This window comes from Cricetulus griseus, chromosome X, assembly GCF_003668045.3.
Source record: "Cricetulus griseus strain 17A/GY chromosome X, alternate assembly CriGri-PICRH-1.0, whole genome shotgun sequence".
NCBI classification, from domain to species: domain Eukaryota; kingdom Metazoa; phylum Chordata; class Mammalia; order Rodentia; family Cricetidae; genus Cricetulus; species Cricetulus griseus.
This window is the reverse complement of record NC_048604.1, coordinates 71743542-71770764: the sequence shown is the minus strand read 5'-3', so window position 1 is coordinate 71770764 and position 27223 is coordinate 71743542. Positions and strand designations below refer to the sequence as shown.

Here is a 27223-nt window from a genome sequence, read left to right as displayed (position 1 = left end):
TGTAGTATTCCATTAATGGTGAGATAGCTGCAGAGGAGACTATTAGTGATCTCCTATCTGTGCCTAATGGAAACTACAGACACACACACAAAAGAACTGGGGAACTGAGAACCCCAAATTGGCAGAGGTCTATTTATCTATGCCTATTATTAACCTAGAAAATAGCAAGGAGCAGGAATACATTACAAAGGCACAGATATAATCACATATACAACATGAAAGCAATGACTGGCAAGCAGGATAATTGCATGCATTTTGAAAGCATGTGAATTTTCCCTTTTCCCCCATATAAGTTTTCCAAACAGCACTAGGCCTATTTTTTAAATTCACACTGTTTACAATATATGATTATAAAGTTTTCAAACATACGCAAAACTTTTGGAGATAGTTACTGTGGTAAATAATCCTGAGCAGCAACTGATAGAATGTGAAACACAGAACTGTAAAGATCACCTATGAGTATTTCTGTCAGGCCATAGAATTTTTAACTATGGTGGGAGACATGCTCCCACTCGATCATGATGAAGTGCTGGGTCAAAATAAATATTCCCCCCTTAAGGTTATTTGTTCTGATATTTTATCACAGTGATGAAAGACTAAGACAAGTACTATGGACATTTGGCCAGTGCACAGGATGTTTCAGTAGTCACTCAGTATTTTGACACATTTGCTTTCTCTGTGTAGTTTTCTGAAGTCTCTGGAAGTAACTTGATTAATCCCTAAACTACCAGCATTAACATTCAAAGACAAAGCAAAATTTCCTACCAGACTATAACAAGATTTTCGTGTACAATTTGCAATTTCACACCACCTATTATCTATGCCATACTCAAATTTTCTCAAGTGTCAAAGGACATAAAAAAAGTCTTTTAAAATGAGTTTTTCACATGTAGATAAAATCAAAATTCATGCACTGCATTTGCTTCTTAGGATTCCTACCTCTTTCCCCATGATACTGACTTGTTTTTTAAGTCCAAGTCAATAATGGTATAGAATGGTAAGCATTCTCTACATTTGTAACCTTGTGTTTCTCAGTTTGATTCATGTTAAACATTTCATAGTTTATGCTTTATACTTCACACTTTATCAAATTAGGAGACATACAGGGCCAATTTGTAACATTATTGGTGATGCTAACATTGACCAATGATTTAAGGCAGTATCTGTCACAGAGCCTCATTGTAAAGATGCACCATGTCCATTTATAATTAGGAGCCTGAGGCAATACATTGAAATGATGTATCTCTCAGTGTTATTGTTTGTTTTGATCATTTGATCAGTGCTTAAATCAAGGCAGTGCAGTTACAAGCTAATGATTTTGCTGTCACCCCCACATTCATTAGCTGCTGTTCTTCTATAATAGCTTTTCTTTCTTTACCAACTCCCCCACGAGTTTCTGCTTCTTCAATGTGCTATTAGCAAATATTCATGTTCAAGTTTCCCAAATGTCACTGGTGTCATCCCTATCAAATAAATCCCTTTCTTTGTGGTATAATACACTCAAAGCTCACCTTGTGTTTCCACACCCCAGATCTGGAATGGCTACTTTTCCAAGCTGCTCTATTCCCTTTGAAAAAGGAATAGTATTTAGAAACAAAGAACTGGGCACTAGGTACACTCACATTTTGGGGGGAAGGGAAATCATTTCAAGGCTGAAAAGGATTTTTTTTACTTTGTATAGTGAATTCCTAGACATTCCCCTTTACCTTCAACACTGAAAAACTCTGCTCTTCATCTCTAACTTTGTATCCAGTTCTCCTTTTCTTATATCATGAAGCTTAGCTTCTTATGTGCATACATATTTGCTTCTTCCTTGTAAAATGTGTATGTATTTTAGATCATATTCATATAATTACTAAGAAACCAACAGGATAATGCTTAAAATTTCTTTGTAGCTCTTCTTGTTTTCCAAGGCTGTTTCATTAAGGATGAGTCAGAGGCATATGCTGACAACTCAGTTGAAATAATTGTTTTCTCTATGTGCTTCTAACATCAAGTTGACAAACATCCATCTGCTTTTTCAGTGTCCTGTTTTGGGATTCTTAAGATTTGTTTTAATTTGATTTTTGGATTTGTACAAACTAGCATTGATTGGAAATAAAAACTATATCAGAAGGTGACTTAGAAGAATCTAATTCTTGTCCTTATCCCCTACATATCATTAATACCTTTCCCCAAGTATAGCCATTCTCATAAATTTGTTAAGGTATATCTGCAATAAGGTTCCCCATTTGAAAGAGTATGATTCAATGGCTGTTAGTATATTCATAGAGCAGTATAACTGTTATCAATGTCTAACTCGAGAAGCTTTCATCGATCCATAAAAAATGACCACACCCAGTATCAGCAACTCCTTATCACTATGCAATATTTTGTCTATCAACTTATATAGTGACAGATGCTAGACTTATTTACACCCCTAATAATTATGGATAAAGCTGTTATAAATATCTGTGTGCAAGGTTTTGCATGGACATCTCTTTTTTATTTACCCTGAGTATATTGTGAGGAAACAGAATTCCCATGTCACTCAGAACCCTATATTTAACTTTTGGAATCAATTAGTTATTTTTTAAACAACATTGTGCTTCATTTGACATATTTTTTAACAAGTGTGTTATGTCTTACATTTTTAATTTTCCTCTTCTATTAGAAAAAACTGTAGAGTATTACACCCCCTGATTTCGATCTTTTGTTGTTGCTTCTTTTATAACCTAACATGTATAATGTATCCCACGGGAAAAAACTCCTGCATAGACAAAGTCCTTATTCTTTTTTTTAATTAGTATACAATACTATATAGTGGAATATACCCTTATTCACTCAACAAGTCCTCATTGTGGGACATGTACTATGTCCAATTTTTGTTATTAAAATTATGCTGCACTAACCAACACTGCTTTTCATTTGTGGAGATGTATCTTTAGAGTAGATGCCAAAGTGTGACTGGTAGACTAAAGTGAAACTTAATATGCACATGTGTTAAATAGTTCTGACTCCCAGTCCTCTAGGAGTGTACTAAACTAATACTGTAATTAATCAGAGTGCTGTTTTCCATAATCTCATTGATAGAAAATGTGAATTTAAATGTGTCAATGAATTGGAACTCAGTAGAAGGTTAATTTGCATTTCATCACTATGGTGAGATTGAGTATTACAGTTCCACACTTCTAAGTCTTCCTATTTCTGTGATACAACCATATGTATCTCTTTTTTGTTTGTTTTCTTTTAAGATTTTGAAGAGCAGGAATGGTGATGCAAACCAAGTAGATGGGAAGGTGGAGGAAGATACCCCATCACTCACTACCAGCAGAAACATTACCATGAGCTCTTGGGCTCTTGTTACATATTAGATTTTCAGAAAGTCACAGCTAAAAGAATGCCTCGTAAAAAAGCTGACTCGGCTCCTTCCAGCTATAGATGAGCAAGTTCTACATTAACAAACTGAGGGCCAAGGAGTGGAAGGACTTTCTTTGGGTCACATAACAAATTAGAGTTAGACCTAGAAATTGAAATCAAAGTTACTTTCCCTAAAGCAACTTCAAATTAATGTGTAAATAATTTCTTTGTTGATTTCTCTATTTTTATTGAGATTACATCAAAGTACATTTGGGAAAGAACATGTCTCTTAATACTCTTTATTAGCTGGAGCTGCAGACATCAACAATAAACCAAAATCTACCTTTTTGTTATCCATGCTTATTATCTATATCAGCATCTTTAATATCCATTTGCTGTAGAAATATGAAAAAGAATCTTAGAAGGTACAAGCTGGATGAGATTTCAGGAGATATCTCACATCACAGGAACACCTGAGGTCCAGATAGGCAGAGTGCTCAATACTTATCACAGGATCAGCCAAGACAGTCCTTAGTCTAAGATCTCACCATCACTAACAGCCTGAAGTTTAGGTGTTAGAACCTCTCTAGATAAGGTTCCGTGTAGCACAATGAAGTTTGGGAGTATGCAAATAGTCTTATTTGCTACATATATGTTTAGGGTACATTATAATTTTAAGCTTAATTACACATTACTGCTTAAAATACCAGGAGAGGACTAGAGACAGGCAGGCAAATCAAATGAGCTAGCAACAGAACTGAAACAAAGACTCCAATAAAAGCCTTTCTGTCTTTGTTTTGATCCAAGCAAATCATCTTTGCTCACAACATTGAATATTTGCCATGATGCATCATCATGGAACATGTGTACCCCTTCTAAGTCTCCTGCCACCTACCACACCAGGCCAGGAGTGTGATCTGATCCTAGTGTCTCTCATTTTATCCATTTCTTTTCCCCCCAATTCCTTCCATCCATCCTCCTGTTTTTCCTCCCTTCCTTTCTCTTCCTCCTCTCATTATTTACTTAATTTCTTTTATTTTCCTTCATTTGGCAAAGTCTCACTACATAACGGTCTAGTCTGGACTCAGACTGACAATCTTTCTACACTCTCCTCCTAAATGCTAGGATTACAGACACACAGACTGTGCCTGACCAAAATAAAAAAAACGAACTTCTTAAGAGCTCACCTTGTGTCACTGGCTTTCCTATGTTCATTTCAACCCATGACACTCCTACTTCATAGTCATCAGTGTTTTCCTCATAGAGATGAACGCATAGAGACTCAGAGAGGCTCACTTAGGATTAGACAGCTAAAGAAGTTGTAGAACTGGGATCCCAAACTAGGCTTGTCTGACAGTAAAGTATATGTCTGGTCCTAGTGCACAGCACAATACCTTACCGCTACTTTTCAGCTAAAATGGACCAGGGGCCTGTTGACTCTAGGATACATACAGGGTGAATGCAAAATTGACATCACTCAAAGAATACTCAGATGGCCCAAGAAAAAGTTGGGGGATGGGGCTCAATGAGTTGGGAGTCAGTTTTTTTTAGTCCTCCTATGTGTGCCAGACCCTCAACAGAAACTCTTTCTGAAACCCAAGCAGCTACTTACTTTACCAAGTGTCTGATTAGCAGTTCCAGCATCTCCCGGTTCTTTTCTGGTAGCTTATATACTAGGGAGTGAATAGCCCCCAGACGGTAATCCAGGTTGTCAGATTCTGGCAGAGAGAACACAGAGAGATGGTTTGGCTTTGAAGTCACACACACACACACACACACACACACACACACACACACACACACACACACACACACACACACACTGAAAGGGAGAAAGTGAGAGAGAAGGAGAGGGATGGAGAGAGTAAAAGAGATGGAGAGTGGAAACAGGAAAATAAATAAGCCCAGACAGACTGAATAAGTGAGAAAAAATAGAAACAAAACCCACAATGGCAAGGAGAGATTAAAAAGCAAAAGAAACAAAATACAGGCCTACAGGGAAGAAGACACTGGAAAGTGGGGAATGGAAGCTTGTGGACAAGACAGTCTCAGAGGCAGGCAGAATTACAGACACAGCAGGCTGTCTCTAAAGCCCCAAGCAAAGCTTCCAGTTAGAAGCCTTTTCTCCACCTACTAGGTGTGAGGTACAAAGGTTGCTGCCTTCCAAAGTGAATTACCGAAAGAGCCCAGAAGTCCACACCACATGCTTCTAGTTAGCCAATTTTCTTGAAAGCATACAGCTAACACTGGTTATCAAAATTACCTACCTTGAAAAGTTAGCAATCAAAATTATGCTAATTTAGCAATGGGCTTAATTATTTTGGAATTATTTTGGAATTTTCCCCTCAAAGCAGTTTGCTAGCTTTTTTGCCACAGACTTGGTAGGAAAGCAGGACAACACAATTTAACTAGTAGTGCACATACTTACTGGCAGCAGAGACAAGCTCTTTGTGAAGCTTATAAGTCATGACAGGCTCTGAAAGATTCCTGAAATGAATGAAGAGGATCACATTTTGAAGGAAAAATTGACCAGACCATGGACTCTCAGTTTCATGAGTACTAAGGCCCCGCAGCTTAGCCTGATTACACACATCTCACAGTTGACCAGTGGGATCTAAGTTTAAAAGAAGATCTGCAAATATATATGGTGGGAGTTCCAGCAAGGTCTCTAACTAGTTCCACAATGTGAAAGGACATAAAAACCAGTCCTGCCAATTCTACAATAGACCCACTCTAAATGTGACCATGTGCTTACAAGTTGATGGATCTGAAAATTTTCCAAAGTGCTTTGGTATGTTTTATTTGACCCTTCCACTGATCCTATGAAGTAGAGCAGAATGGAACTAAAACTTGGGAAATCACTACCCACAGAGGTAAGAGCACAGACAAGATCATTTGATGAGATGCTATACACATTTCCAGCCAGATTTCTATAGAAAGTAATATGCTAATATATGTAACATTTCTATTTCTTAGTCCCTGAATCCCCTGGTTTACCCTCTAATCCATTAAAATCCGACTCACCCCAACTGCTCTGAAGAAGCCGTTCTTACCAATACCACCAGTGACGGCCTCAATGCTGCACACAAAGACAACTGTCATCTTTTACCTTACTTGACTTCTTTGTGTCATTTGAGGCTGTTAACAAACCTCCTTGAGACTTATCTCTTGGATTTTGCTGATTCACTTGATTTGGGTTTTTCTCTTAACCACTGTGGCCTTTCTGGACCTTCTTCTCTGGGAATTTATCATGGCTCCTTTCTCTTTTTACAACACTAGAGGACTGGAAAACTCAAATATCTGTGTAGACTGGGAAATTTTCATATTGTGCATGTCTCATATTTAACCTGCATTTGCCTGGCAGTGCCTTCATTTTTCTACAAACAGCAGTCATATTTACTAAGACAAATAAGCACGTAAGTTCAGGGGAGTCAGATCTTTCTATCTTCAACAGAGATGGAAAATAAATATTTTTATATGAAATACACTCATTTTTCATATTTTGGTCATTGACTTGATTCTATTTCAGTGTTATCTACTATTGGACAAAAGAGGGTGCCATAAAACGATGTATTGCTGTTTCCCAACACACTGCAATCTATCCTGGAGCAGAGGGGCGTCTGTTCTTATGGTTTTAAGTACCAGCACAGCATCATGATTTACACTTCTGCCATTGAAAGGCACAAGAAGGGCCCTACAGCTAATATCTTAATAAATATGATTTCTCCATGACAAATTCAAATGGCCCCATTCACTTTATTCTCAATGGATTCCAGTTCTGTCTGTTTGCCCAAACCAGATTCCTTTCTCCATCACGATCATAACCAGTGAAAGGATTCCATCCACAGACTCTTTCCAAGCTCTCTTCTTACCATTTATGCCACTGATCTGAATCTTTATATAAACAAAAATAAAAATAAGTAAGCTTTGCATCTTGACTAAACATACAGTGTGGCCTCATGTTCTTACTGCCACCACTTCCCTGCCATGATGGACTGGATACTTTCTTAAGCTATGAGCCAAAACAAACTCTTCTTAAAAAATAAATTGAAAGAAATCAATAGAGATGACATTCTAGTGCATATGACAGTCCCATTGATGATCAACTCTTACTAGATGTGTTGGTCATTCATAGTTTTTGGCTTGGCCTTCCCTTCTGTTGATTAGGCTTGAGCTAGAAAGGATTTCAATCGAAGAAAACCTTTGAAACACATCTTTGAAAATACTGACTCCTTTTAAGGAGGATAAGAATAGTGTACCACTTACTAACTGACTACTGTCATTATCCCAAGTCTTTGAAAACTATTTATTTAAGATTGCTGTCTCCTGAGCAGGATGAAAGATATCATAATAGAGGGAGCCATTATAGATTTGAGGAGAGATCTGGAACTAGGGAGAATTCCAGAGATCTACAAGGATGACACCAACTGGCAATCTAAGCAATACTTAAGAGGCTTCCTTAAACTCCCTTCCCCAATAATGAGATTGATGACTACCTTATATGCCACTCTAGAGCCTTCATCCAGTGTCTAATGTACACAGACGCAGACACCCACAGCTAAACACTGAAGTGAACACCTGAAATCAAGTTGCAACGAGGGAGGAGTGAAAAGCAAAGGGGTCAAGACTGAGCTGGTGAAACCCACATAAACAGCTGACCTGAACGAGGGGGAGCTCATGGACCCCACACTAATGGCTGAGAGGCCCGCATGGGACTGATCCACAGCCCCTGAACGTGAGTGTGAGTAAGGAGGCCTCGGCACTCTATAGGACCTCTGGTAGTAGACCAGTATTTATACTGGTGTATGAATGGACTTTGGGAGCCCATTCCAAGTGGAGGGACACTCTCTCAGCCTGGCCTCATGGGGGAGGGCCTAGGCCCTGCCACAGATGATATGACTGACTTTGGGGGTCCCTCATGGAGGGCCTCACCCTCCCTGGGTTGCAGAGGGGGGATGGGGTGGGGGTTGGTGGGGAGCAGGGGAGAAGGAGAGGGAGAGGGAGCTGGGATTGACATGTGAAGCAGGCTTGTTTCAATTTAAATAAAAAATAAATTTAAAAAAAGAAAAAAGAAAGATTGCTCTCTCCTTATTAAATTATCCACACATTCCAAAGTTGCCCAAGGATCATAAAAACAGGTACTAAGGGGAAAAAAGCACCCTAGGAAAAGTGCCCTTTTAACTCAGAGATTTAAGGTCAAAAAATACCAGCTATAACAACAAACATACTTTGTTGTGGAAGTGAGAACCTCAGTTTCCCCATCTGCAAAAAGGAGTATTGCACTCCCTGTGGCACATGGGTATTGGGATAAAAAATATCAATGGAAGTGTCAATGACAGCAACTAGCACAGTGTCTATCACAGGATAAGTCCTCCAACAGCATTTGCTTTCTTTGGAAGACAGAATAGTCAGTCATGCCTCTAAAAAGAACACTCCCAGTTATATGAAACTAGAACTACATCAAGATGATTCAATAATGGAAGGTCATTCAACATCAATATCATGACCCGACAATTTGGAATAATGATATAGAGCAGAGTTTAAATAGCCATCAGACTGCTAAAAGACCGCAAAAAAATTAAAAGAAAAGACCTGAACTTGAAAGTATAATGCATATTATGTGACATAAAGAATAGCAGTTAAAAACTGAAAGGAGTGCTACATGTGGTAAACACACCTTTAACCTCAGTAGTACAGAGGCAAAGGCAGGTGGATTTCTGTGAGTTGGTGGCAAGTCTGATCTACATAGAGAGTTCCAGGCTAGCCTGCAAAGTGAGACCCTGTCTCAAAAAATTATATATATTATAATATATATATATATATATATATATGTACATATGTTTATATATATACATATTCAAACATATTTTAAATAACATTTATGCCAATAAATAGGGCATTAATTTTATCAGCACTGTGTATCCCCAAATTTTGCCAGTAAGTTAACCTTTTTTCTTACTGCTGTCATGTCATTTATCTCCAATTTTGTGTTTTCTTTTATATTTCTATTTATATTGGTTAAAATAGGACAGTATGGTATAACCATATTCTATTTCTCTTTCTGTCTTTGCATCAAGGATTCTACTACTGAGTTATGTCCACAAGAGGATGGTTTGAAAGAACAGTGTTTTTATTTTCAAAAATATTTTTTCAGTAACAAATACTATATATGTTAAATCCTCATACTAAAGATATGTTTTCTAGAGCTTGAGGTGGTTTCCCATGCCTATAATTCTAGCAATCAGGAAGCTGAGGGAGGATGATTGTATCAAGCTCCAGTTCAGCCTGGGCTACATAGTTAGTGCCTGTCTCAAAGACAAACATAAAACATCTTATTAAACAGAAATCCTCCTAAATAAATTTCATCAATAATGAAAAGCCAAATCCCAGTTGAAGCAAAACATACCTGAGGTAGAATTTTAAGGAGCTTGTGATTGTCTTAATGTCCCAGTCACTATTATGAAAATCCACATCTCCTGGGCATTTTGGATCTAAAAAAAAAAAACAAAACAAAACAAAAAATAATCTTCCCACAGATTTTACCTGTTACCTTCTTTTTTTAAATGAAGTATATTAATTAAATGGTTACTCTAATAAATTTTCAAGAGACCAAAACTTTAGAAAAAGAAATCTTTTCTGTTTTCAAAAGTATCTTGTATTCTGGCTTGCTATGCAAGAAATTTGGAAATGATCACTTCTAGACACCCTGTGAGGGAAAAAAAAAACACTGAACAAACTGAACAACTCTATAGATGACCAAAGTTCTGATACTGAGAGGAAACTGCTGCTGCAGAACCTTGAGGACAAACAGGCTGCAGAGTCAGCACTTTCTGGCAGAAGCTCCAGGGCAGAAACACCATGGAAACCCCTCATTCCCGACACAGGAAAATCTAATCTGTAAGTGAAAAAGAAATGCTATGACCCAATATGTATGAGTTTTAGAGTTTAAAAAATGAGTGGCCTGTGACAGATTTTGATGATTCCCTATCCCTGAGGAATGGATGGGGGTTGGGTGGGGAGATGTTGGGGGGCATGAGAGGATGGGAGGAAGAGAGAACTGGGATTGGTGTGTAAAATAAGATTGTTTTTAATTTAAATAAAAAATTAATCAAAAAATGAGTGACTCAACAATATCAGGGAACACCAGAGGTTTGGACTCCCTACTAATATTTGCTATCAGTTTTCCAGAGTAGAAATCTAAGAATAATCCCCTCACGAATTCATGCTTCTAGTAAAGGTGAAAGAAAAGTAACCATATGCCCAGAGCTTTGGTTAACAGAAACTATTTTTTTGCACTCCAACTACTACAGTTTTACCATAATCTAAATGAAGTGAATAGTTGAAGATGATATTCAACTCTATACCCAATCCGTCTCTTCTTAAAGGGAACATCAAAAATAAACTGAAAGGCACTGCAAAGGTCACAGGCCAGGAGTACAGTAGACAAAGAATCACAAGAGTTATGGAACACTCCCCTCTCCCATGGCACCTCACCACCACATCAATAAGCCTTCTGCAAAATAACACTCTCATTCTGACTAAAGGAACAGCACAATTCACTAAGTCTCTATGGCAAACCAAAGACAGAGGACAGACAAAACCACAAACTTAACCTGAGCCAAACATGAAGCTTCATACTAAAGGTACATACACCTCCGGTAAATTTTGGATTGTATTTTCTATCTTCTGTTTTATCCACCTCTTCTTTTATACTTTTCACTTTTCTGTATTAAAGCCCTTAACATTAATCACAGCTGTTTCAAATTACTGAGTTTGTATTTCTAAAATCTGTATAGCAAAGTGTGTTTTTATGTTTCTTCTGCATCTTTCAGTAGTGTTTTCTGACATTTGTAAGCTAGACATAATGATAGATACAAAAATCTAAGGAAGCATAAAAACAAATGCTAAAAGTCAAAACACAGTAGTAGCAAGGAAGAAAGCCTTTAAGAACTGAACACAGATAAGAGAAAGATCAGTAAGTCTGAAGAAATGCCAATAGGTACTTTTAAAATGGAAATACAAACTAAAAACAGTGAATCTAAAGCTATGAAATGTGTATATACATGTGATAAGAATCACCATGATGCCAGCACCATTTGTTGAAGATGATTTCTTTTTTCCATTGTATAACTTTAGCTTCTTTGTCAAAAATCAGGTGTTCATATGTGTTTGGGTTAATATCAGGGTTTTCAATTCGATTCCATTGGTCAACCTGTCTATTTTTGTGTCAATACCGAGCTGTTTTTAGGACTATGGCTCTATAATAGAGCTTGAAGTCCGGGATGGTGATGCCTCCGGGTGTTCCTTTATTGTACAGGGTTATTTTGGCTATCCTGGGTTTTTTGTTTTTCCATATGAAGTTGAGTACTGTTCTTTCAACAATCAAAATGCAGAGTTGTGTACCCTGGATCTTTGTTTCTTCATATAAAGTTGAGTATTGTTCTTTTAAGGTCTGTGAAGAATTGCACCAGTATTTTGATGGGGATTGCATTGAAACTGTAGATTGCTTTTGGCAAGATTGTCATTTTTACTATGTTGATCTTACCTATCCAAGAGCATGGGAGATCTTTCCATTTTCTGGTATCTTCTTTAATTTCTTTCTTTAAAAACTCAAAGTTCTTGCTATACAGGTCTTTAACTTATTTGGTTAGTGTTACCCCAAGATATTTTATATTGTTTGTGGCTATTGTAAAGGGTGATGTTTCTCTGATTTCTTTCTCAGCCCAGTATTGTCTGTATATAGTAGGGCTAATGATTTTTGAGTTAAGCTTGTATCATGCCACTTTACTGAAGGTGTTTATCAGCTGTAGGAGCTCTCTGGTAGAGTTTTTGGGTCACTTATGTAAACTATCATATCATCTGCAAACAGTGAAAGTTTGTTTTTTCTTTCCAATGTGTATCCCCTTGATGTCCTTTTGTTGTCTTATTGCTCTAGCTAGATCTTCAAGTACAATATTGAAGAGATATGGAGAGAGTGGAAACCTTGTCTTGTTCCTGATTTTAGAGGAATCTCATTGAGTTTCTCTCTGTTTATTTTGATGTTGGCTGTTGGCTTGCTATATATTGCTTTTATTACATTCAGGTATGTTCCTGTTATCCCTGAACTCTCCAAGACCTTTAACATGAAGGGGTGTTGGACTTCTGGAGGCATCACCATCCCCAACTTCATGCTCTATTACAGAGCTATAGTCCTGCAAACAACTTTGTATTGGCAGAAAAATAGACAGGTAGACCAATGGAATCAAACTGAAAAACCTGATATTAACCCACATACTTATGAAGACCTGTTTTTTGACAAAGGAAGCTAAAGTTATACAATGGAATAAAGAAAGTATCTTCAACAAATGGTGCTGGCATAACTGGATGCTGGCATGTAGAAGACTGCAGATAGATCTATATCTATCATCATGCACAAAACTTAAGTCCAAATGGATCAAAGACCTCAACATAAATCCAGCCACACTGAACCTATTAGAAGAGTAAGTGGGAAGTACCCTTGAACTAATTGGTACAGGAGAATGCTTCCTGAACATTACACCAGCAGCACAATGAGATCAACAATTAAGAAATGGGACCTCCTGAAACTGAGAAACTTCTGTAAGGCAAAGGACACAGTCAGCAAGACAGCCCACGGATTGGGATAAGATATTCACCAACCCCACATCTGACAGAGGGCTGATCTCGAAATTATACAAAGAACTCAAGAAGCTAGTCTCCAAAACATCAAACAATTCAATTAAAAAGTGGGGAATAGAAGTAAATAGATAATTCTCAATAGAGGAATCTAAAATGGCTGAAAGACACATAAGAAAGTGCTCAACATCCTTAGCCATCAGGAAAGTGCTACTCAAAACAACTCTGTGATACCACCTTACTCCTGTTAGAATGGCTAAAATCAAAAACACCAATGACATTTTATGTTGGAGAGGATGTGGAGAAAGGGGAACACTTCTCCACTGCTGGTGGGAGTGCCAACTCGTACAGCCACTTTGGAAATCAGTATGGTGATTCCTCAGGAAAATGGGAATTAGTCTAACACAATATCCAATAATTCTACTCTTAGGCATATACCCAAAACATGCACATTCATACAACAAGGACATCTGTTCAACTATGTTCATAGTAGTAATATTTGTAATAGCCAGAACCTGGAAGCAACCTAGATGCCCCTCAACTGAAGAATGGATACAGAAAATGTGGTACATTTACACAATGGAGTACTACTCAGCACAAAAAAAAAATGGAATCTTGAAATTTGCAGGAAAATGGATGCAACTAGAAGAAACCATTCTGAGGGAGGTAACCCAGTCACAAAAAGACAAAAATGGTATGCATTCACTCATATATGGATTTTAGATTTAGAGCAAAGGATTACCAGCCTACAATCCACAATGCCAAAGAAGCTAGGAAACAAGGAGGACGCTAAGCGAGACATACATGGTCCCCTGGAGAAGGGGAAAGGGACAAGATATCTTGAGCAAATTGGGAGCATGGGGAAAGGGGAGAGGGAGCTAGGAAAATGAGAAGGAGAGAAGAGGAGAGGTGAAAAGGACATGAGGGTGCAGGAAGGTTGAGTTGGGGGAAAAATAGAGGAGAGCAAAATAAGAGGTACCTTAATAGAGGGAACCATTATAGGTTTAAAGAGAAATCTGGCACTAGGGAAATGTCCGGACATTTACAAGGATGACACTTAGATAACAATCTAGGCAACAGAGGAGAGGCTACCTTAAATGCCCTACCCTGATAATGAGATTGATGACTAACTTATACGCCATCCTAGAGCCTTCATCCAGCAGCTGATGGAAGTAGAAGCAGACACCCACAGCTAAACACTGGAAGCCAGTTACAGAGAAGGAGGAGTGATGAGAAAATGGGTGAAGACCAGGCTGGTGAAAACCACAGAAGCAGCTGACCTGAACAAGGGGGAGCTCTTGGTCCCCAGACTGATAGCTGGGAAACCAGCATGGAACTGATCCAGACCCCCTGAATGTCGGTGTCAGTGAGGAGGCCTCTGGTAGTGGATCAGTACTTATTCCTAGCATAGGAATGGCCTTTGGGAGTCCATTCCACATAGAGGGATACTCCCTCAGCCTAGACATACTGGGGAGGGCGTAGGCCCTATCCCAAAGGATATGACAGACTCTGAAGAACCCCATGGAAGGCCTCACCCTCTGGGAGCAGAAAGGGTATGGGATATGTAGGTTATTAGTGGGTGGCAGGGGAGGAGGGGAGGGAGAGGGTACTAGGATTGGCATGTAAAACAATCTTGTTGGTAATTTAAATTAAAAAATGGAAAAGAAAAACAAAGAACGATATAGTAAAAAAAAAAAATGCAGACTTGTGGAACCAACCCTTAACTGATACATCTACAACATAACTCCTGCACCTAAGCTTCTTCGATCAGCTTGGGAGGGAGGAAAACAATTGTAAGAGCCAAAGGATCAGTATTCTGCTGTGAGATCTCATCTCCTTAAAATGTCAAGGCAGCTGCATCCATCAAGTCTTAACAACATAGCTACCTATGACACAATCGATATGCTAATGGAAGAAGGAAAGCACATAAGGCCTCAATCCTAGACAAAGAACTACTAAATAATGCTCAAAGTGGGAAGAGAACACTTATTGGTTTCCAATACCAAATGATTAACCCTGAAAACATACAATATTATACATGCAATATTATAAGGACTGAGAATGTTGTCTTACATTTTTTGTTGTGTGTGGGGGGGTATGTATTTATGTATATATGTAACAATAAGTAGAGGCCATTAGTTTGAAAGAGAGCAAGAGGGTAAATGGTAGGGATTATAGCAAGAAAGGGAAGGGGGAATGGTATAATTATAATCTCCATTTATATGTGTATGTGTGTAATAAAAATAATAAGCGGTCAAATGGAAATGACACAATTTTCAAAACTCTGGCTCCTAGTATCTATCATATGCAATGGTCTTTTTGTTATACCAAATTTAAACTGCTTACTTGCTCCAAATTTGTGGGTGGATATGCTCTGTGTTCTCTTATCTTTTGAAGACTCAACATGGAACAAACTTTCTGAGTAAGTTTACAAAGTTCACTTACAGATAAGTTCCTTTACCCTGGATTGAAACTTGAAAGATCTCTTTTACTAATAAAATCTGTCATCTTCAGAAGAATTCTGGAACTCTCAATTCCACTTCAGTAAACAAGGTCTTTGTTCTGTTTTGGTTTTTGAAACATTATTTCTCTATGTAGTCCTGGCTGTCCCAGAATTCCCTATGCAGACCAGGCTGGCTTCAAAATCAGAGATCTGCCTGCCTCTGCCTCCCAAGTGCTGGGATTAAAGGTGTGTGCCACTACACCAAGCTAAGAACAAGGTATTTTAATATTTGTTGATTGCCATAACTTACTTCTCACACACATTCTAACAGCAAGGAGGGCAAACTAACCAACTCTGGCTATCAATAGAATCTTTAAAAAATTACATGCTGAATATTTATAGTAACCTCTACAGTGGAGTAGAAAGTAGCACAAAATGATGCTCTAGAACAAAGATTTCAGAGCAAGGATTTCAGCCATGTTCAGTGATAAAGGTAGAGAACTGAAGATGCTTAGGGTGTAGAGTGACCATAAAGACATACCAAATGAAATTGAATTTCTTCAAATATAGAAAAGGGTAACAAAGGTCCATCCACAGGTGAGACAACATGGCTAAGTAAGGATATAATCACCAGCAGAAAGGTAAGAGATGAGCCACTTCCAGAGTCATACTGAGGCTGTCTGAAAGGAAAATGCTGGCAAGAGAATTACCTTTTATCTTTAGCTATTAGAAGGTAAACAATAATTTCCAGGTATAGAATTTTGACAACATGAGAACATGGTCCTGGACAGAGTTTCAACATGACAAAATTGCTTAGTAATACTTTATGTTATGAAAATTCCAATGTAATTACAAGGTTTTGTCCTAGAGACAAGCAACATGTTAGTGTAGCTTCATTCTATGGGGGTAATCTCCTAGGCAAAACAACTGTATTAATGTGGTGTTCAGAAAGAAGTTAACAAAGCAGGCCTAAGATCATTACTCTAAGAGATGCTTCCTTGCAAGGTGGACCCTTGAAACGTGGAATTTGCAAGGGTCACCATCATTGAATTAATAAAACGGCTCACTGTGTCTAGATTTCTTGTATGGTAGATTTATGCTGAAACCCTGCTTTGATTTTTGAGGCCATGAAGTATTGGGATGTGCTGGGCAGTAGTGGCTTTCATGAGCAGCCTTGATAAAAGTCTTAGCAAATCAGTCTCTGGCTATCTCACAATGCAAATGAAGCAGTACAGCCTCTGTCACAACCAATACTAGAGGAACTGGAGAAGATTCCTGGAAGCTTTTGTTCTACTGGATTCTTCCACATACACCCTTCCTCTTTTCTAATTTTGGTTTGTCTTTTGACCATGATAAATTATAGTCATGAGAATAACTACATGCTAAGTCTTGCTAGTTTCTCTATTTACCAAACCTGGAAGAAGATTTGGAGATCTTCAAGGTTTATGAGAGACATATTTTTGGGACCTGGTGAGGAAGTGATACAATTTTCTTTGTATCTCAACTAAGCATGTTACAGGAATGTAATGTGCTAAACTCAACACTGAAATGACAAAGCACAGATAAAGGAATTAAATATGAAGACAGTTTGCACAGATACACAAAGATGTTTTGGTTATTAAAAGGAACTACAAGCTGGCATTCAAGTGTTCAGATTTATGCAACATAAAATGGAAACACTGGGAAGTCAAAAATCAAATTATAATTAAAGGAAGAAGACAACCAGGGTGAAAATCCAAGTTAATTAATCACAAACTCAGCATTCTGAATGTTTCCCTCTCACTTTGGTATCTAAACTGCCTTAAGACTAGTCTCACACCCCCCTTGAAACCACAGGAAAATTGTGTCCACTGAAAAGAATAACGTCATTATTGACACATTTATTCAGCACATATTAGTAGTTACTCTGTTCCAAGGACTGTTTCAAAGAGCTAAGAATATACAGCAAATAAAATAAAATTTCTACCCTCTGGAGGTTCAATATATGAATCATTTCATAACTCATAACTAAGTGGGTTCAAGGTCAAGAGAAGAGCATGACAGTCTTGATCTTAGCACAAGACAGACAATGATTAGGAAAATCATATTATTTATTAGAAATGCACAATGCTTTCCAGGGTTTCTAACCTAGTGCTGCGACAGCCAACAGCAAATCTGAGAACAGTCTTCCATGATGAATAGAAATGGTCAATTGGATTATGAAATAATTAGATCTCATCAGAAGAAGCTGAGTCTGTAAATGAGTCCATGAAGCCACAAGGGGTACAAAACAATATAAGTATGATAGAAAACAAGATCATAAAGAAGTAGCCATAATGTGTATATATTGTCAAGAAATTATGCAGTGACTTTGCAAAGGGAAGTAAATAGATAAAGGTTGATGAAAACCAGCTTACATCTTGGTTAAAATCCAGATCACTCATCCTGAACTGTTATTGATAATAGCCTCCAGATACATATGGAATAGATTCCAACCTCTTGACATAAAGACACTTGGTTTTCTACCACAGAGAATGTTTGCTTCCATAAATAGCGAGGTGATAAAGATGGCATCTCGGTCAGATTCATTCTACAGACATGTTTTGTTTGAGTTATGATGAGTATCTTATTAATCTATAAAATATCTCAAGCATAAAGAGAAAATATTTTTTAAAAAGCACCCAGTTAATGTTATCTTCATAATCTATTTCTGCAAGTTCATTCTGCTAAATGATTTAAACTTTAAATCATAAAGTTAAAGAAGTTAACCACTATAATTACATTGATCCAGTCTAGGCACCAATTCCTTTCTACTCAGAGACAATAATTATCAGTAGTTACAGGAATTCAGTATTTATGATTCATGTGATGCACTGCACATACACACACACACACAAAAAAATTATTTTGTTGGTTTCAGATCTTTAAACTCTACCCAAATGGTAATATATGAATCCTTCTGAAACTCATTAGTCAAATTATGCTTCTGAGATTTATCCATGTTTTGAGATTCCCTCCTTAAGTTCAGGGATTGCAAATTACCACCCCTAAGCTAAAAGTCAATTTGATTAAGCTTCATGACTATCTAAAACATTAATGTCTATAAATACAATTTGTGTTGCACTTTCCTGGAACCAGAGATTTCTAAGCAACTCATTGTCTCAGTGAGCCTTTATGGTTTTGACTTGAGCAATATCCCTCAGCAATGAAATCCAAAGACCTATCCTCTGTTGGCAAGAAAGGCAAAAGGCTTGTGGCTATGATTATAGCTTGAATAAAGAAGATCTTAAACAAGACTGCCAGGAGACACTCTATGGAAAGGGAGGCAGGGAAGTCACTGATTCAAAAATGCCTATGATAGAAGATAAGGATATGAAATGAGATTTAGGAAGTTAATATAAAACAAGAAGACTGGAATTACGTTACTTGAAGGGAAATGGGTGGAACTTCAAATCATGTTAAGTGAAATAAGCCCCACTTGGATAAACATGTTTTCTCTTTTATGTGGCACACACACTATGAAAGTAGAACAGGGACTCTCTGAAGAGAGAAGGTAGAGAAAGAGGATATGAGAAGGCAATGAAGGATAAAGACAAATGCTATATGTTTTCTCTCATATGCAGAAAAAAATATATATGTAGGAGTACTATGTGAAGGGAGTAAGAAAGAACAGTGAGAGGGACAAAGAGAAAACGAGACAGTAATGGAGATAAACTGCACAAATTAAAATGGTATCATATATGAAAATGTCATAATGAAACCCATTAGTTTGCATGTGAACTGTTCTAGTTTGCTTTCTGTTTCTGTGATAAAACACTCTGACTAAAAGCAACTTGAGGGAGAAAAGGATCCATTTGCCTTATACTTCCAAGCAACAGTTCATCACTGAGGGAAGTCAGACATAAACTGAATCAAGTGCTGAAAGAGAAACCATAGAGAAATACTGCTCACTAACTTGCTCACTCTGCCTCATGCTCAGATACCTTTCTTATACAGCCTTGAGATAGTGCCTGCCACAGTGGCCTGGGCCCTATACATCAAGAAGCAATCAAGAAAACATGCCACAGACATGTCTCTAGGCCAAAACACTTAGGTAAATCCTCAGCTGAGGTCCCCCGCCCCCGTTTGTGTCAAGTTGACAATAAAACTAACCAATACTCCTAGCAATGGAGGATATGGAGCCTGAATGGCCATCTTCTGTAACCAGGAAAGTCTCCCAGTGGTGCAAGTGAAACACTAACCTAGCCACAAAACCTCCAACCCACAACCTGTCCTGCCTGCAAACTGCACTGAGACAATGGTGGCTCAGAGCGTGTGGGTCTGGCCAACCAATGACTACTTGAGGCCAAACACTGGCTGCACAGTCCAGAGACCTAGGATAAAACCAAACACAACTTGCCAAAAAACCCCACAAAACAAAAAGCCAATGTAATGATTCTGCTATATTCATTGAATTGGTACCTGGCCCAATTGTCATCAGAGATGCTTCCTCCAGCAGCTGATGAAGGCAGATACAGAGACCAACAGTCAAACATTAGGCGGCGCTTGGAGAACCCCACAGAAGAGGGAATGGAAGGGGTTGGAAGGGTTTTAGGTGCCAGAGGGGATGGAGGACACCAGGAAAATATGGCACACAAAATCAACTACTTAGGGCCCATACAGGCTCACAGAGACTGAAGTGGAAACCATGGGTCTGCATCAGGTCCTCTACATACATGCTATGGTTGTTTAGCTTGGAATTTTGAACTCCTAACAGTAGAGATGTATCTGACTCTTTTGTCTACTTCTGGAACCCTTTTCCTCCTACTGGGATGCCTCCTCCAGCCTTGATATGAGGGTTTGTGCCTAGTTTTACTGTAACTTGTTATGCCATGTCTGGTTGATATCTCTGGGAGGCCTGATCTTTTCTGAAGGGAAACAGAGGAGAGAATCCGAGGGAGAGGGAAGGTGGGAGGAGGGACTGGGAGAAGAGGAGGGAGGGGAAACTGCAGTTGGGATGTAATATATAACAGAAGAATATAGAAAATGAAAAAAACTAACCAGTATACTAACTAAAATTAAATAATTAAAAATGGGACAAGAAACACAGAAAGAATATTAAAGACAGCCAATACAAGGAAGAATTAGCCACTGAGTTGTATACCATACCAAATCCAGTCTGGTCTCCTTGTCTACACTGTCTATAGCTGTGTTTGGAATACTGATTATTAGGCTCCTTTTGGATACTGAGCTTTTATTTTATTTAGCCTATGAGGGTTATTACATTTCCCAGTGTTGCCAATAAAAGTCAAATGACTACAAAAGTAAGCATTCATACCCCGATTTACCCAAAAAACTGCTTAACCAAGTCAAAGGTCTAGTCCAGGGTTTTTCTAGCACATAAGAGATTCATTAGTAGTGGTCCATATTAAGAAGGAAAATAAAAATTAAATGGAGTAAACTAGGACCCTAAAAAGGCCTTGGTTCCCTGATGAGAAAAAGGAAAAGAGGTAAATTTATTTAGATTGCATTATATAAAATAGACATTACAAAAATCATTATAAGGAACAACTTATTCTTAAGAATTTACTGAAAGGAATACACAGAATGATGAGATTATACACAGAAATGTAGAACTAATATCTACTATATATAGTAGGTACAAGGTCTAGGTCACTTGATACCTTTTATAGTCTTCCTGTAATGTGCTAATTTCTTTTAAAATCCAAATAAAATAGGAATACACTTCAGCTTATATAATAATCATATATAAATTAGTGTCACACATTCAAATTTTTAATATTTCTGGAAGAGATTTGAATATTTTTATAGAGGAATATTTGCAATGGACCATGAAAAGTCACAAACACCCATGAAAGGCATAATGGGGCCCTACAGCTACTTGGCACATTCCTCAAATATAGAAATACCATTATGAAGAATAACAAAGCCATAGTTGAGAATTGTATGCTAAGGGCTCTGCCAAAATCACTCCAGTAAATAACTAGCTCCTCACACCTGCAGCTCAGACTTCAAATTATACAATTTAAATAATTGATTCATCAAAAATATCACTTCATATATTAACCTTTCCAAATCTCTTGTAAATAGTCAAAATAACTATCATTATATTTTGAGTGGCAGGCTCTAATGAACATGGCTCATACAACTTATGAGATGTTTGCCAAAGTTTTAAGCAGTGTGCATTAAATTAACAATCAAGTACATTCTTCACAGGAGTACGAAGCAATTTATCTGAAGATTCAGATTTTTCTACCAATATGACTTTGCTTATAATCATAATCTTTCACATACATCCTCTCACTTAAATTTATTATTAAAAAAAACCTAAACCTGGAGTGTGGAGAGAAAATATACTAATGGCTAACAAGCACATGAAAAGATGCACAAAATCATGGGCACATCCCATTCACAAAAGCTCCAAAGAAAATAAAATATCTAAGAATAAACTTCACTAAGGAAGCAAAAGAGCTCTATAACGAAAACTTTAGATCTCTATAGGAAGAGATGGAGGAAGACACAAAAAGACAGAAATCCGTGCCCATTAGTAGAATTAATATTGTGAAAATGACCATTCTACAAAAAACAATTTACAAATTCAATGAAAGTCCCAACCACCACAATACCCACAACATTCTTTAAAGAAATAAAAAAAACGCTAAAATTCACATGGAATCATAAAAGGAAAAAACAATCCTAAGCAAAGAGGACAATACTAGAATGACAATCATTCTAGATTTCAAGAAATATTACAAAGTTATAGTAATGAAGCCGTAAGGGACTGGCATAAAATCAGACATGTAGAACAATGGAAGAAAAATAGAAGACCCAAACCCTAGTACATACAATTACAGACATCTGATATTTGACAAAAATAACAAAAACCAAAAACGTATGCTGGAAAAAAGATGACATCATCAACAAATGGTGCTGGGGAAACTGAAGGTCTACATGTAGAAGACTAAAATTAGCCCTGTGTCTAACACACACACACACACACACACACACACACACACACACACACACCTCCAAATGGATCAAACACCTAAATGTGAAACCTGAAATACCGAAATTGATAAGAAAAACAAGTTATGTCAGGCATTGGTGGCGCACGCCTTTAATCCCAGCACTCGGGAGGCAGAGGCAGGCAGATCTCTGAGTTCGAGGCCAGCCTGGTCGCCAGAGTGAGTGCCAGGATAGGCTCCAAAGCTACACAAAAAAGAAAAACAAGTTATATAATATAAGATATGGGTGTAAGAAAGACTTATTGAATAGGGCTCTATTTACTCAGTAATAAAGGCCAACTATTGACAAGAGGGGCTTCACAAAACTATAAAGATCCTGCAGAGGTAATAAAACAATTGTTCAAGCCAAAAGGAATCTACAGAATGGGAAAGAATCTTTGCCAGCTATACATCTGACAGAAAAATAATATACAGAATATATAAAGAACTCAACCAACACTCAAGGAAAAATGACCCAATTAAAAACAGGCTATGGATCTTAGAGAAACAAACGAAAACTTGTCTCACAAATGAGGATAGACTACATAAAATTAGGTAACATATAAAATTGTTCAGTTTCTATACAAAACACTAGCAAGTCCTTTAAAAATCAAAATACAGAATTAACATGTGATCCTGCAATTCAATTCCTAGATACATAGTGAAAGGGAGGAAGATAATTAAACAGGTAAGAATGCATACTGCACCAGCATGAGAACCTAAGTTCAAAGCCCCAGAAGCCATATAAAAAAAAACGGTGTAAACATATGTGCCTATAATCCCAGAACTGTGGAAAGTGGATATACACAGGAGGATTTCTAGACCTTGTTGCCTGAAGCCTAGCTCCAAGTTCATTGAGAAATAGGAATAAAATAGAGTGATAGAGAAGGACACCAGAAATCCTCTTTTGACATCTGTGTGCACACTGGCACAAATGTAAATATATATCTTACATATATACAACACATGTACATTAATTAAATATTTTATGAAGTGAAATCTGGGATGCAAATGAGTAAATGAGTACATGCACACTTTTACAGTATCACTAGTCACAAGCAATAAAAGGTAGAAATAGCTCAAGTGTTCATTATCGATGTATCACTTCAAAAACACAGCTCTCACCTCAAAAGAAATAAGATATAGTTTATTCTGGAGTCAAATATGAGTGACCACAGACTTAGAATATAATTTTTTGTTACCTTGAATGCCAAGTTACAACATGGTAACATTTTCATGGCAACACTGGAGGACGCATCAGGTGTGCAGGCTATACTAAAGAAGGGAAATCTTGTACAGGCTTCAAATGCTATCTGATCACATTCTTAGCTTTGGAATGGGAGGAAGTTGACAGTTTACTAAGAATAAATTTTAAAGGTTTTGATAGTCAAAACGGTATTAGGTTATATTTAGGGGTAGACAATGAATGTCTTTCAAAGGGATTAAAAATAAGCTGAGGTAATTTTACTTTGGTTTGTCACATTTTAGTTCTCCATGGTCCTGAAGTTCAGTCATTTGACCATGTAACTAAAATAATCCTGAATAATTAAAGAACTTCAAGAGGATTCACTATCCCTGATTTCAAGCTGTGCTACAGAGCTATAGTGATTAAAAATTGCACAGTATTGGTATAAAAACAGATAGATGGATCAATGGAATTGAACCTGAGACCCAGAAGCAAATCCACACACCTATGGACACCCAATTTTTGATAAACAAGCAGGGAAATATACAAAGTAAAAAGAAAGCATCTTTAACAAATGATGCTGGTCTAACTGGATGTAAACATGTATAAGAATGTAAATTGATCCATATTTAGCACCCTGCACAAAACTCAAACCCAAGTGGATCAAAGACCTCAACATAAAAACAGATAAATTGAACTTGATATAAGTTGGAAATAGTTTTGAATGCACTGGCACAGGAGGGAATGTCCTAAACAAACACCAATAGCACAGGCACTATGAATGGCAATTAATAAAAGGGACCTCTTGGGATATGGAAAAGGGGGATCACTCCTTCACTACTGGTATAGCCACTTTGCAAATCAATATGGCAGTTCCTCAGGAAAATGGGAATCAATCTACCACAAGATTCAGCAACTCCACTCTTAGGCATATACCCAAAAGATGAACATTCATACAACAAGGACATCTGTTCAACCATATTCATAACAGCATTATTTATAATACCCAGAAACTAGATGTAACCTAGATGCCCCTCAACTGAGGAATGGATAGAGAAAATGTGGTACATTTACACAATGGAGTACTACTCAGCCAGAAAAAAAAATGGAATACTGAAATTCTCAGGAAAATGGATGGAACTAGAAGAAACCATCCTGAGTGAGGTAACCCAGTCACAAAAAGACAAAAATGGTATGTACTCACTCATATATGGATTTTAAATATAGAGCAAAGAAGTATCAGCCTACAATCCACACTACCAGAGAAGCTAGGAAAAAAGGAGGACCCTAAGAGAGACACACATGGTCCCCTAGAGAAGGGGAAAGGGACAAGATCTCCTAAGCAATGGGGATCATGGGGAAGGGGAGAGGGAGTTAGAAGAAAGAGAAGGGGAGAGGAGGACATGAGGAAACAAGAAGATCTACACAGGGGAAGAATAGAGGAGAGCAAGAAAAAGAGATACCATCATAGAGGGAGCCAATATAGGTTTAAAGAGAATTCTGGCACTAGGGAAATGTCCAGAGATCTACAAGTTTGACTGCAACTAACAATCTAAGCAATAGTGGGGAGGCTACCATAAAAGCCCTTCTCCGATAATGAGAATGATGTCTACTTTATATGCCATCCTAGAGCTTTCATCCAGCAGCTGATGGAAGCAGAAGCAGACCCCACAGCTAAACACTGAGCTGAACTCTGGAATCAAGTTGCAGAGAGGGAGGAGTGATGAGCAAAGGGGTCAAGACCAGACTGGAGAAACCCACAGAAACAGCTGACCTGAACAAGGGGTTACTCATGGACCCCAGACTGATAGCTGGGAAACCAGCATAGGACTGTTGCAGACGCCCTGAAGGAAGAAGTCAGTTTGGAGGTCTGAACAATCTAAGGGGCCACTGGTAGTGGATCAGTATTTACCCCTAGTACACGAATGAACTTTGGGAGCCCACTCCACATAGAGGGATACTCTCTCAGCCTAGACACATGGGGGAGGGTCTAGGCCCTGCTCCAAATGATGACAGATTTTTTTTTTGAAGATCCCTCGTGGAAGGCCTCACCCTCCCTGGGGAGCAGAAAGGGGTTGGGATAGGGGGTAGGGGGAACAGGGGCGGAGGGGAGGGAGAGGGAACTGAGATTGACATGTAAAAGGAGGTTGTCTCTAATTTAAATAAAAAGGGACCTCTTGAAGCTGAAAAGCATCTGATGATAAATTATACCATCAATAGGACAAAATGGCAGCATATAGAATAAGAAAATATCTTCATCAACCCACATCCCACAGAGGGCTTGTGGTAGCTTGAAAGAAAATGACCCCCAAAGGGAGCAATACTATTAGGAGGTGTGGCCTTGTTGGATTAGGTATAGCCTTGTGTCACTGTTGGGGTGGGCTTTGAAGTCTCCAATGTTCAAGCTATGCCCAGTGTCACATGCCACTTCCTGTTCCCTGCAGGTCAAGATGTAGGATTCTCAGTTTCTTCACCAGCTCCATGTCTGCCTGCATGCCACTATGATGATAATGGACTAAACCTCTGAAAATGTAAGCCACCCTGACTAAATGCATTTCCTTTATAAGAGTTGCCATACTCACAGTGTCTCTTCATAGCAACAGAAACCTTAAGACAGCTAATTTCCAAAATATGTAACGAACTCAAGAAACTAGACATCAAGAAACCAAATAACCCAATTAAAGATGTGGTACAGATCTAAACAGAGAATTCTCAACAGAGGAAACTGAAATAGCCAAGAAACACTGAAAGAAATGTTCACCATCTTTAGTCATCAGAGAAATGCAAATCAAAATGATTCTAAGACTCTGTCTTCTACTTGTTAGAATGGCTAAGATCAAAAACACAGATTACAGCTCATGCTGGCAAGGATGTGGAACAAGGGACACACTTCTCCACTGCTGTTGTGAGTGAAAACTTGCACAGCCACTTTGGAAATCAAGATGGTGGTTTCTCAGGAAATCAGAAATCAATCCACCTCAAGACTAACCTATACCACTCCTGGGCATATACCCAAAGAACACTCAATCAAACTATAAGGACACTTGCTCAACTGTGTTCATTGTAGCTTCATTCATAATAGACAGAAACTGGAAACAAGTTAGATGCCCCTCAACTGAAGAATGGATAGAGAAAATGTAGCACATTTACACAATGGAGTATTACCCAGCTGTTAAAACATGACATCATGAAATCTGCGGGCAAATGAATAGAACCAGAAAAATATCACCCTGAGTGAGATAACCCAGACCCAGAAAGACAAACGTGGTATGTATTCGGTTGTGAGGACATTAGCTATAAAGTAAAAGATAATCATGCATAACCCACAGACCCAGAGAGGCTAAGTAACAAGGAGGGCTCAAGGGGAGATGCATGGATCTCCCTGCAAAAGGCAAATAGAATAGATTTCACAGGTAGACTGGAGGCAGGTGGAGGGAGAGCAGGAGGGATAAGGAGGCAGTGGGGGAGGACTGAGAGAGATGAATGGAACTGGGGACAATTGGGGGTGAGGTAGAAACGTAGTACAATAGAAACTCCCTAGAATTTATGGGAGTAGCCCTAGCAAAGACTCCTAGTAATGGGAGATACAGAGCTTGAATTGGCCATGTTCTGTGACCAGGCAAGGCTGCAAGTGGATGG

General features: G+C 38.1%; 1 protein-coding gene across 3 annotated transcripts in view; it reads right to left on the bottom strand.

The window, feature by feature from the left end:
- The window catches only part of LOC100765371 (oligophrenin-1), a 332542-nt gene that overhangs the window by 59645 nt on the left and 245674 nt on the right, over positions 1 to 27223 (bottom strand). For all 3 annotated transcript variants that reach the window (XM_027431711.2, XM_027431712.2, XM_027431713.2), the window contains 3 exons: positions 9746 to 9830; positions 5768 to 5826; positions 4952 to 5057 (listed from right to left, as the gene is read on the bottom strand). In XM_027431711.2, the coding sequence (XP_027287512.1) occupies positions 4952 to 5057; positions 5768 to 5826; positions 9746 to 9830 (250 nt within the window). The remainder of the gene's footprint in view (positions 1 to 4951; positions 5058 to 5767; positions 5827 to 9745; positions 9831 to 27223) is intronic.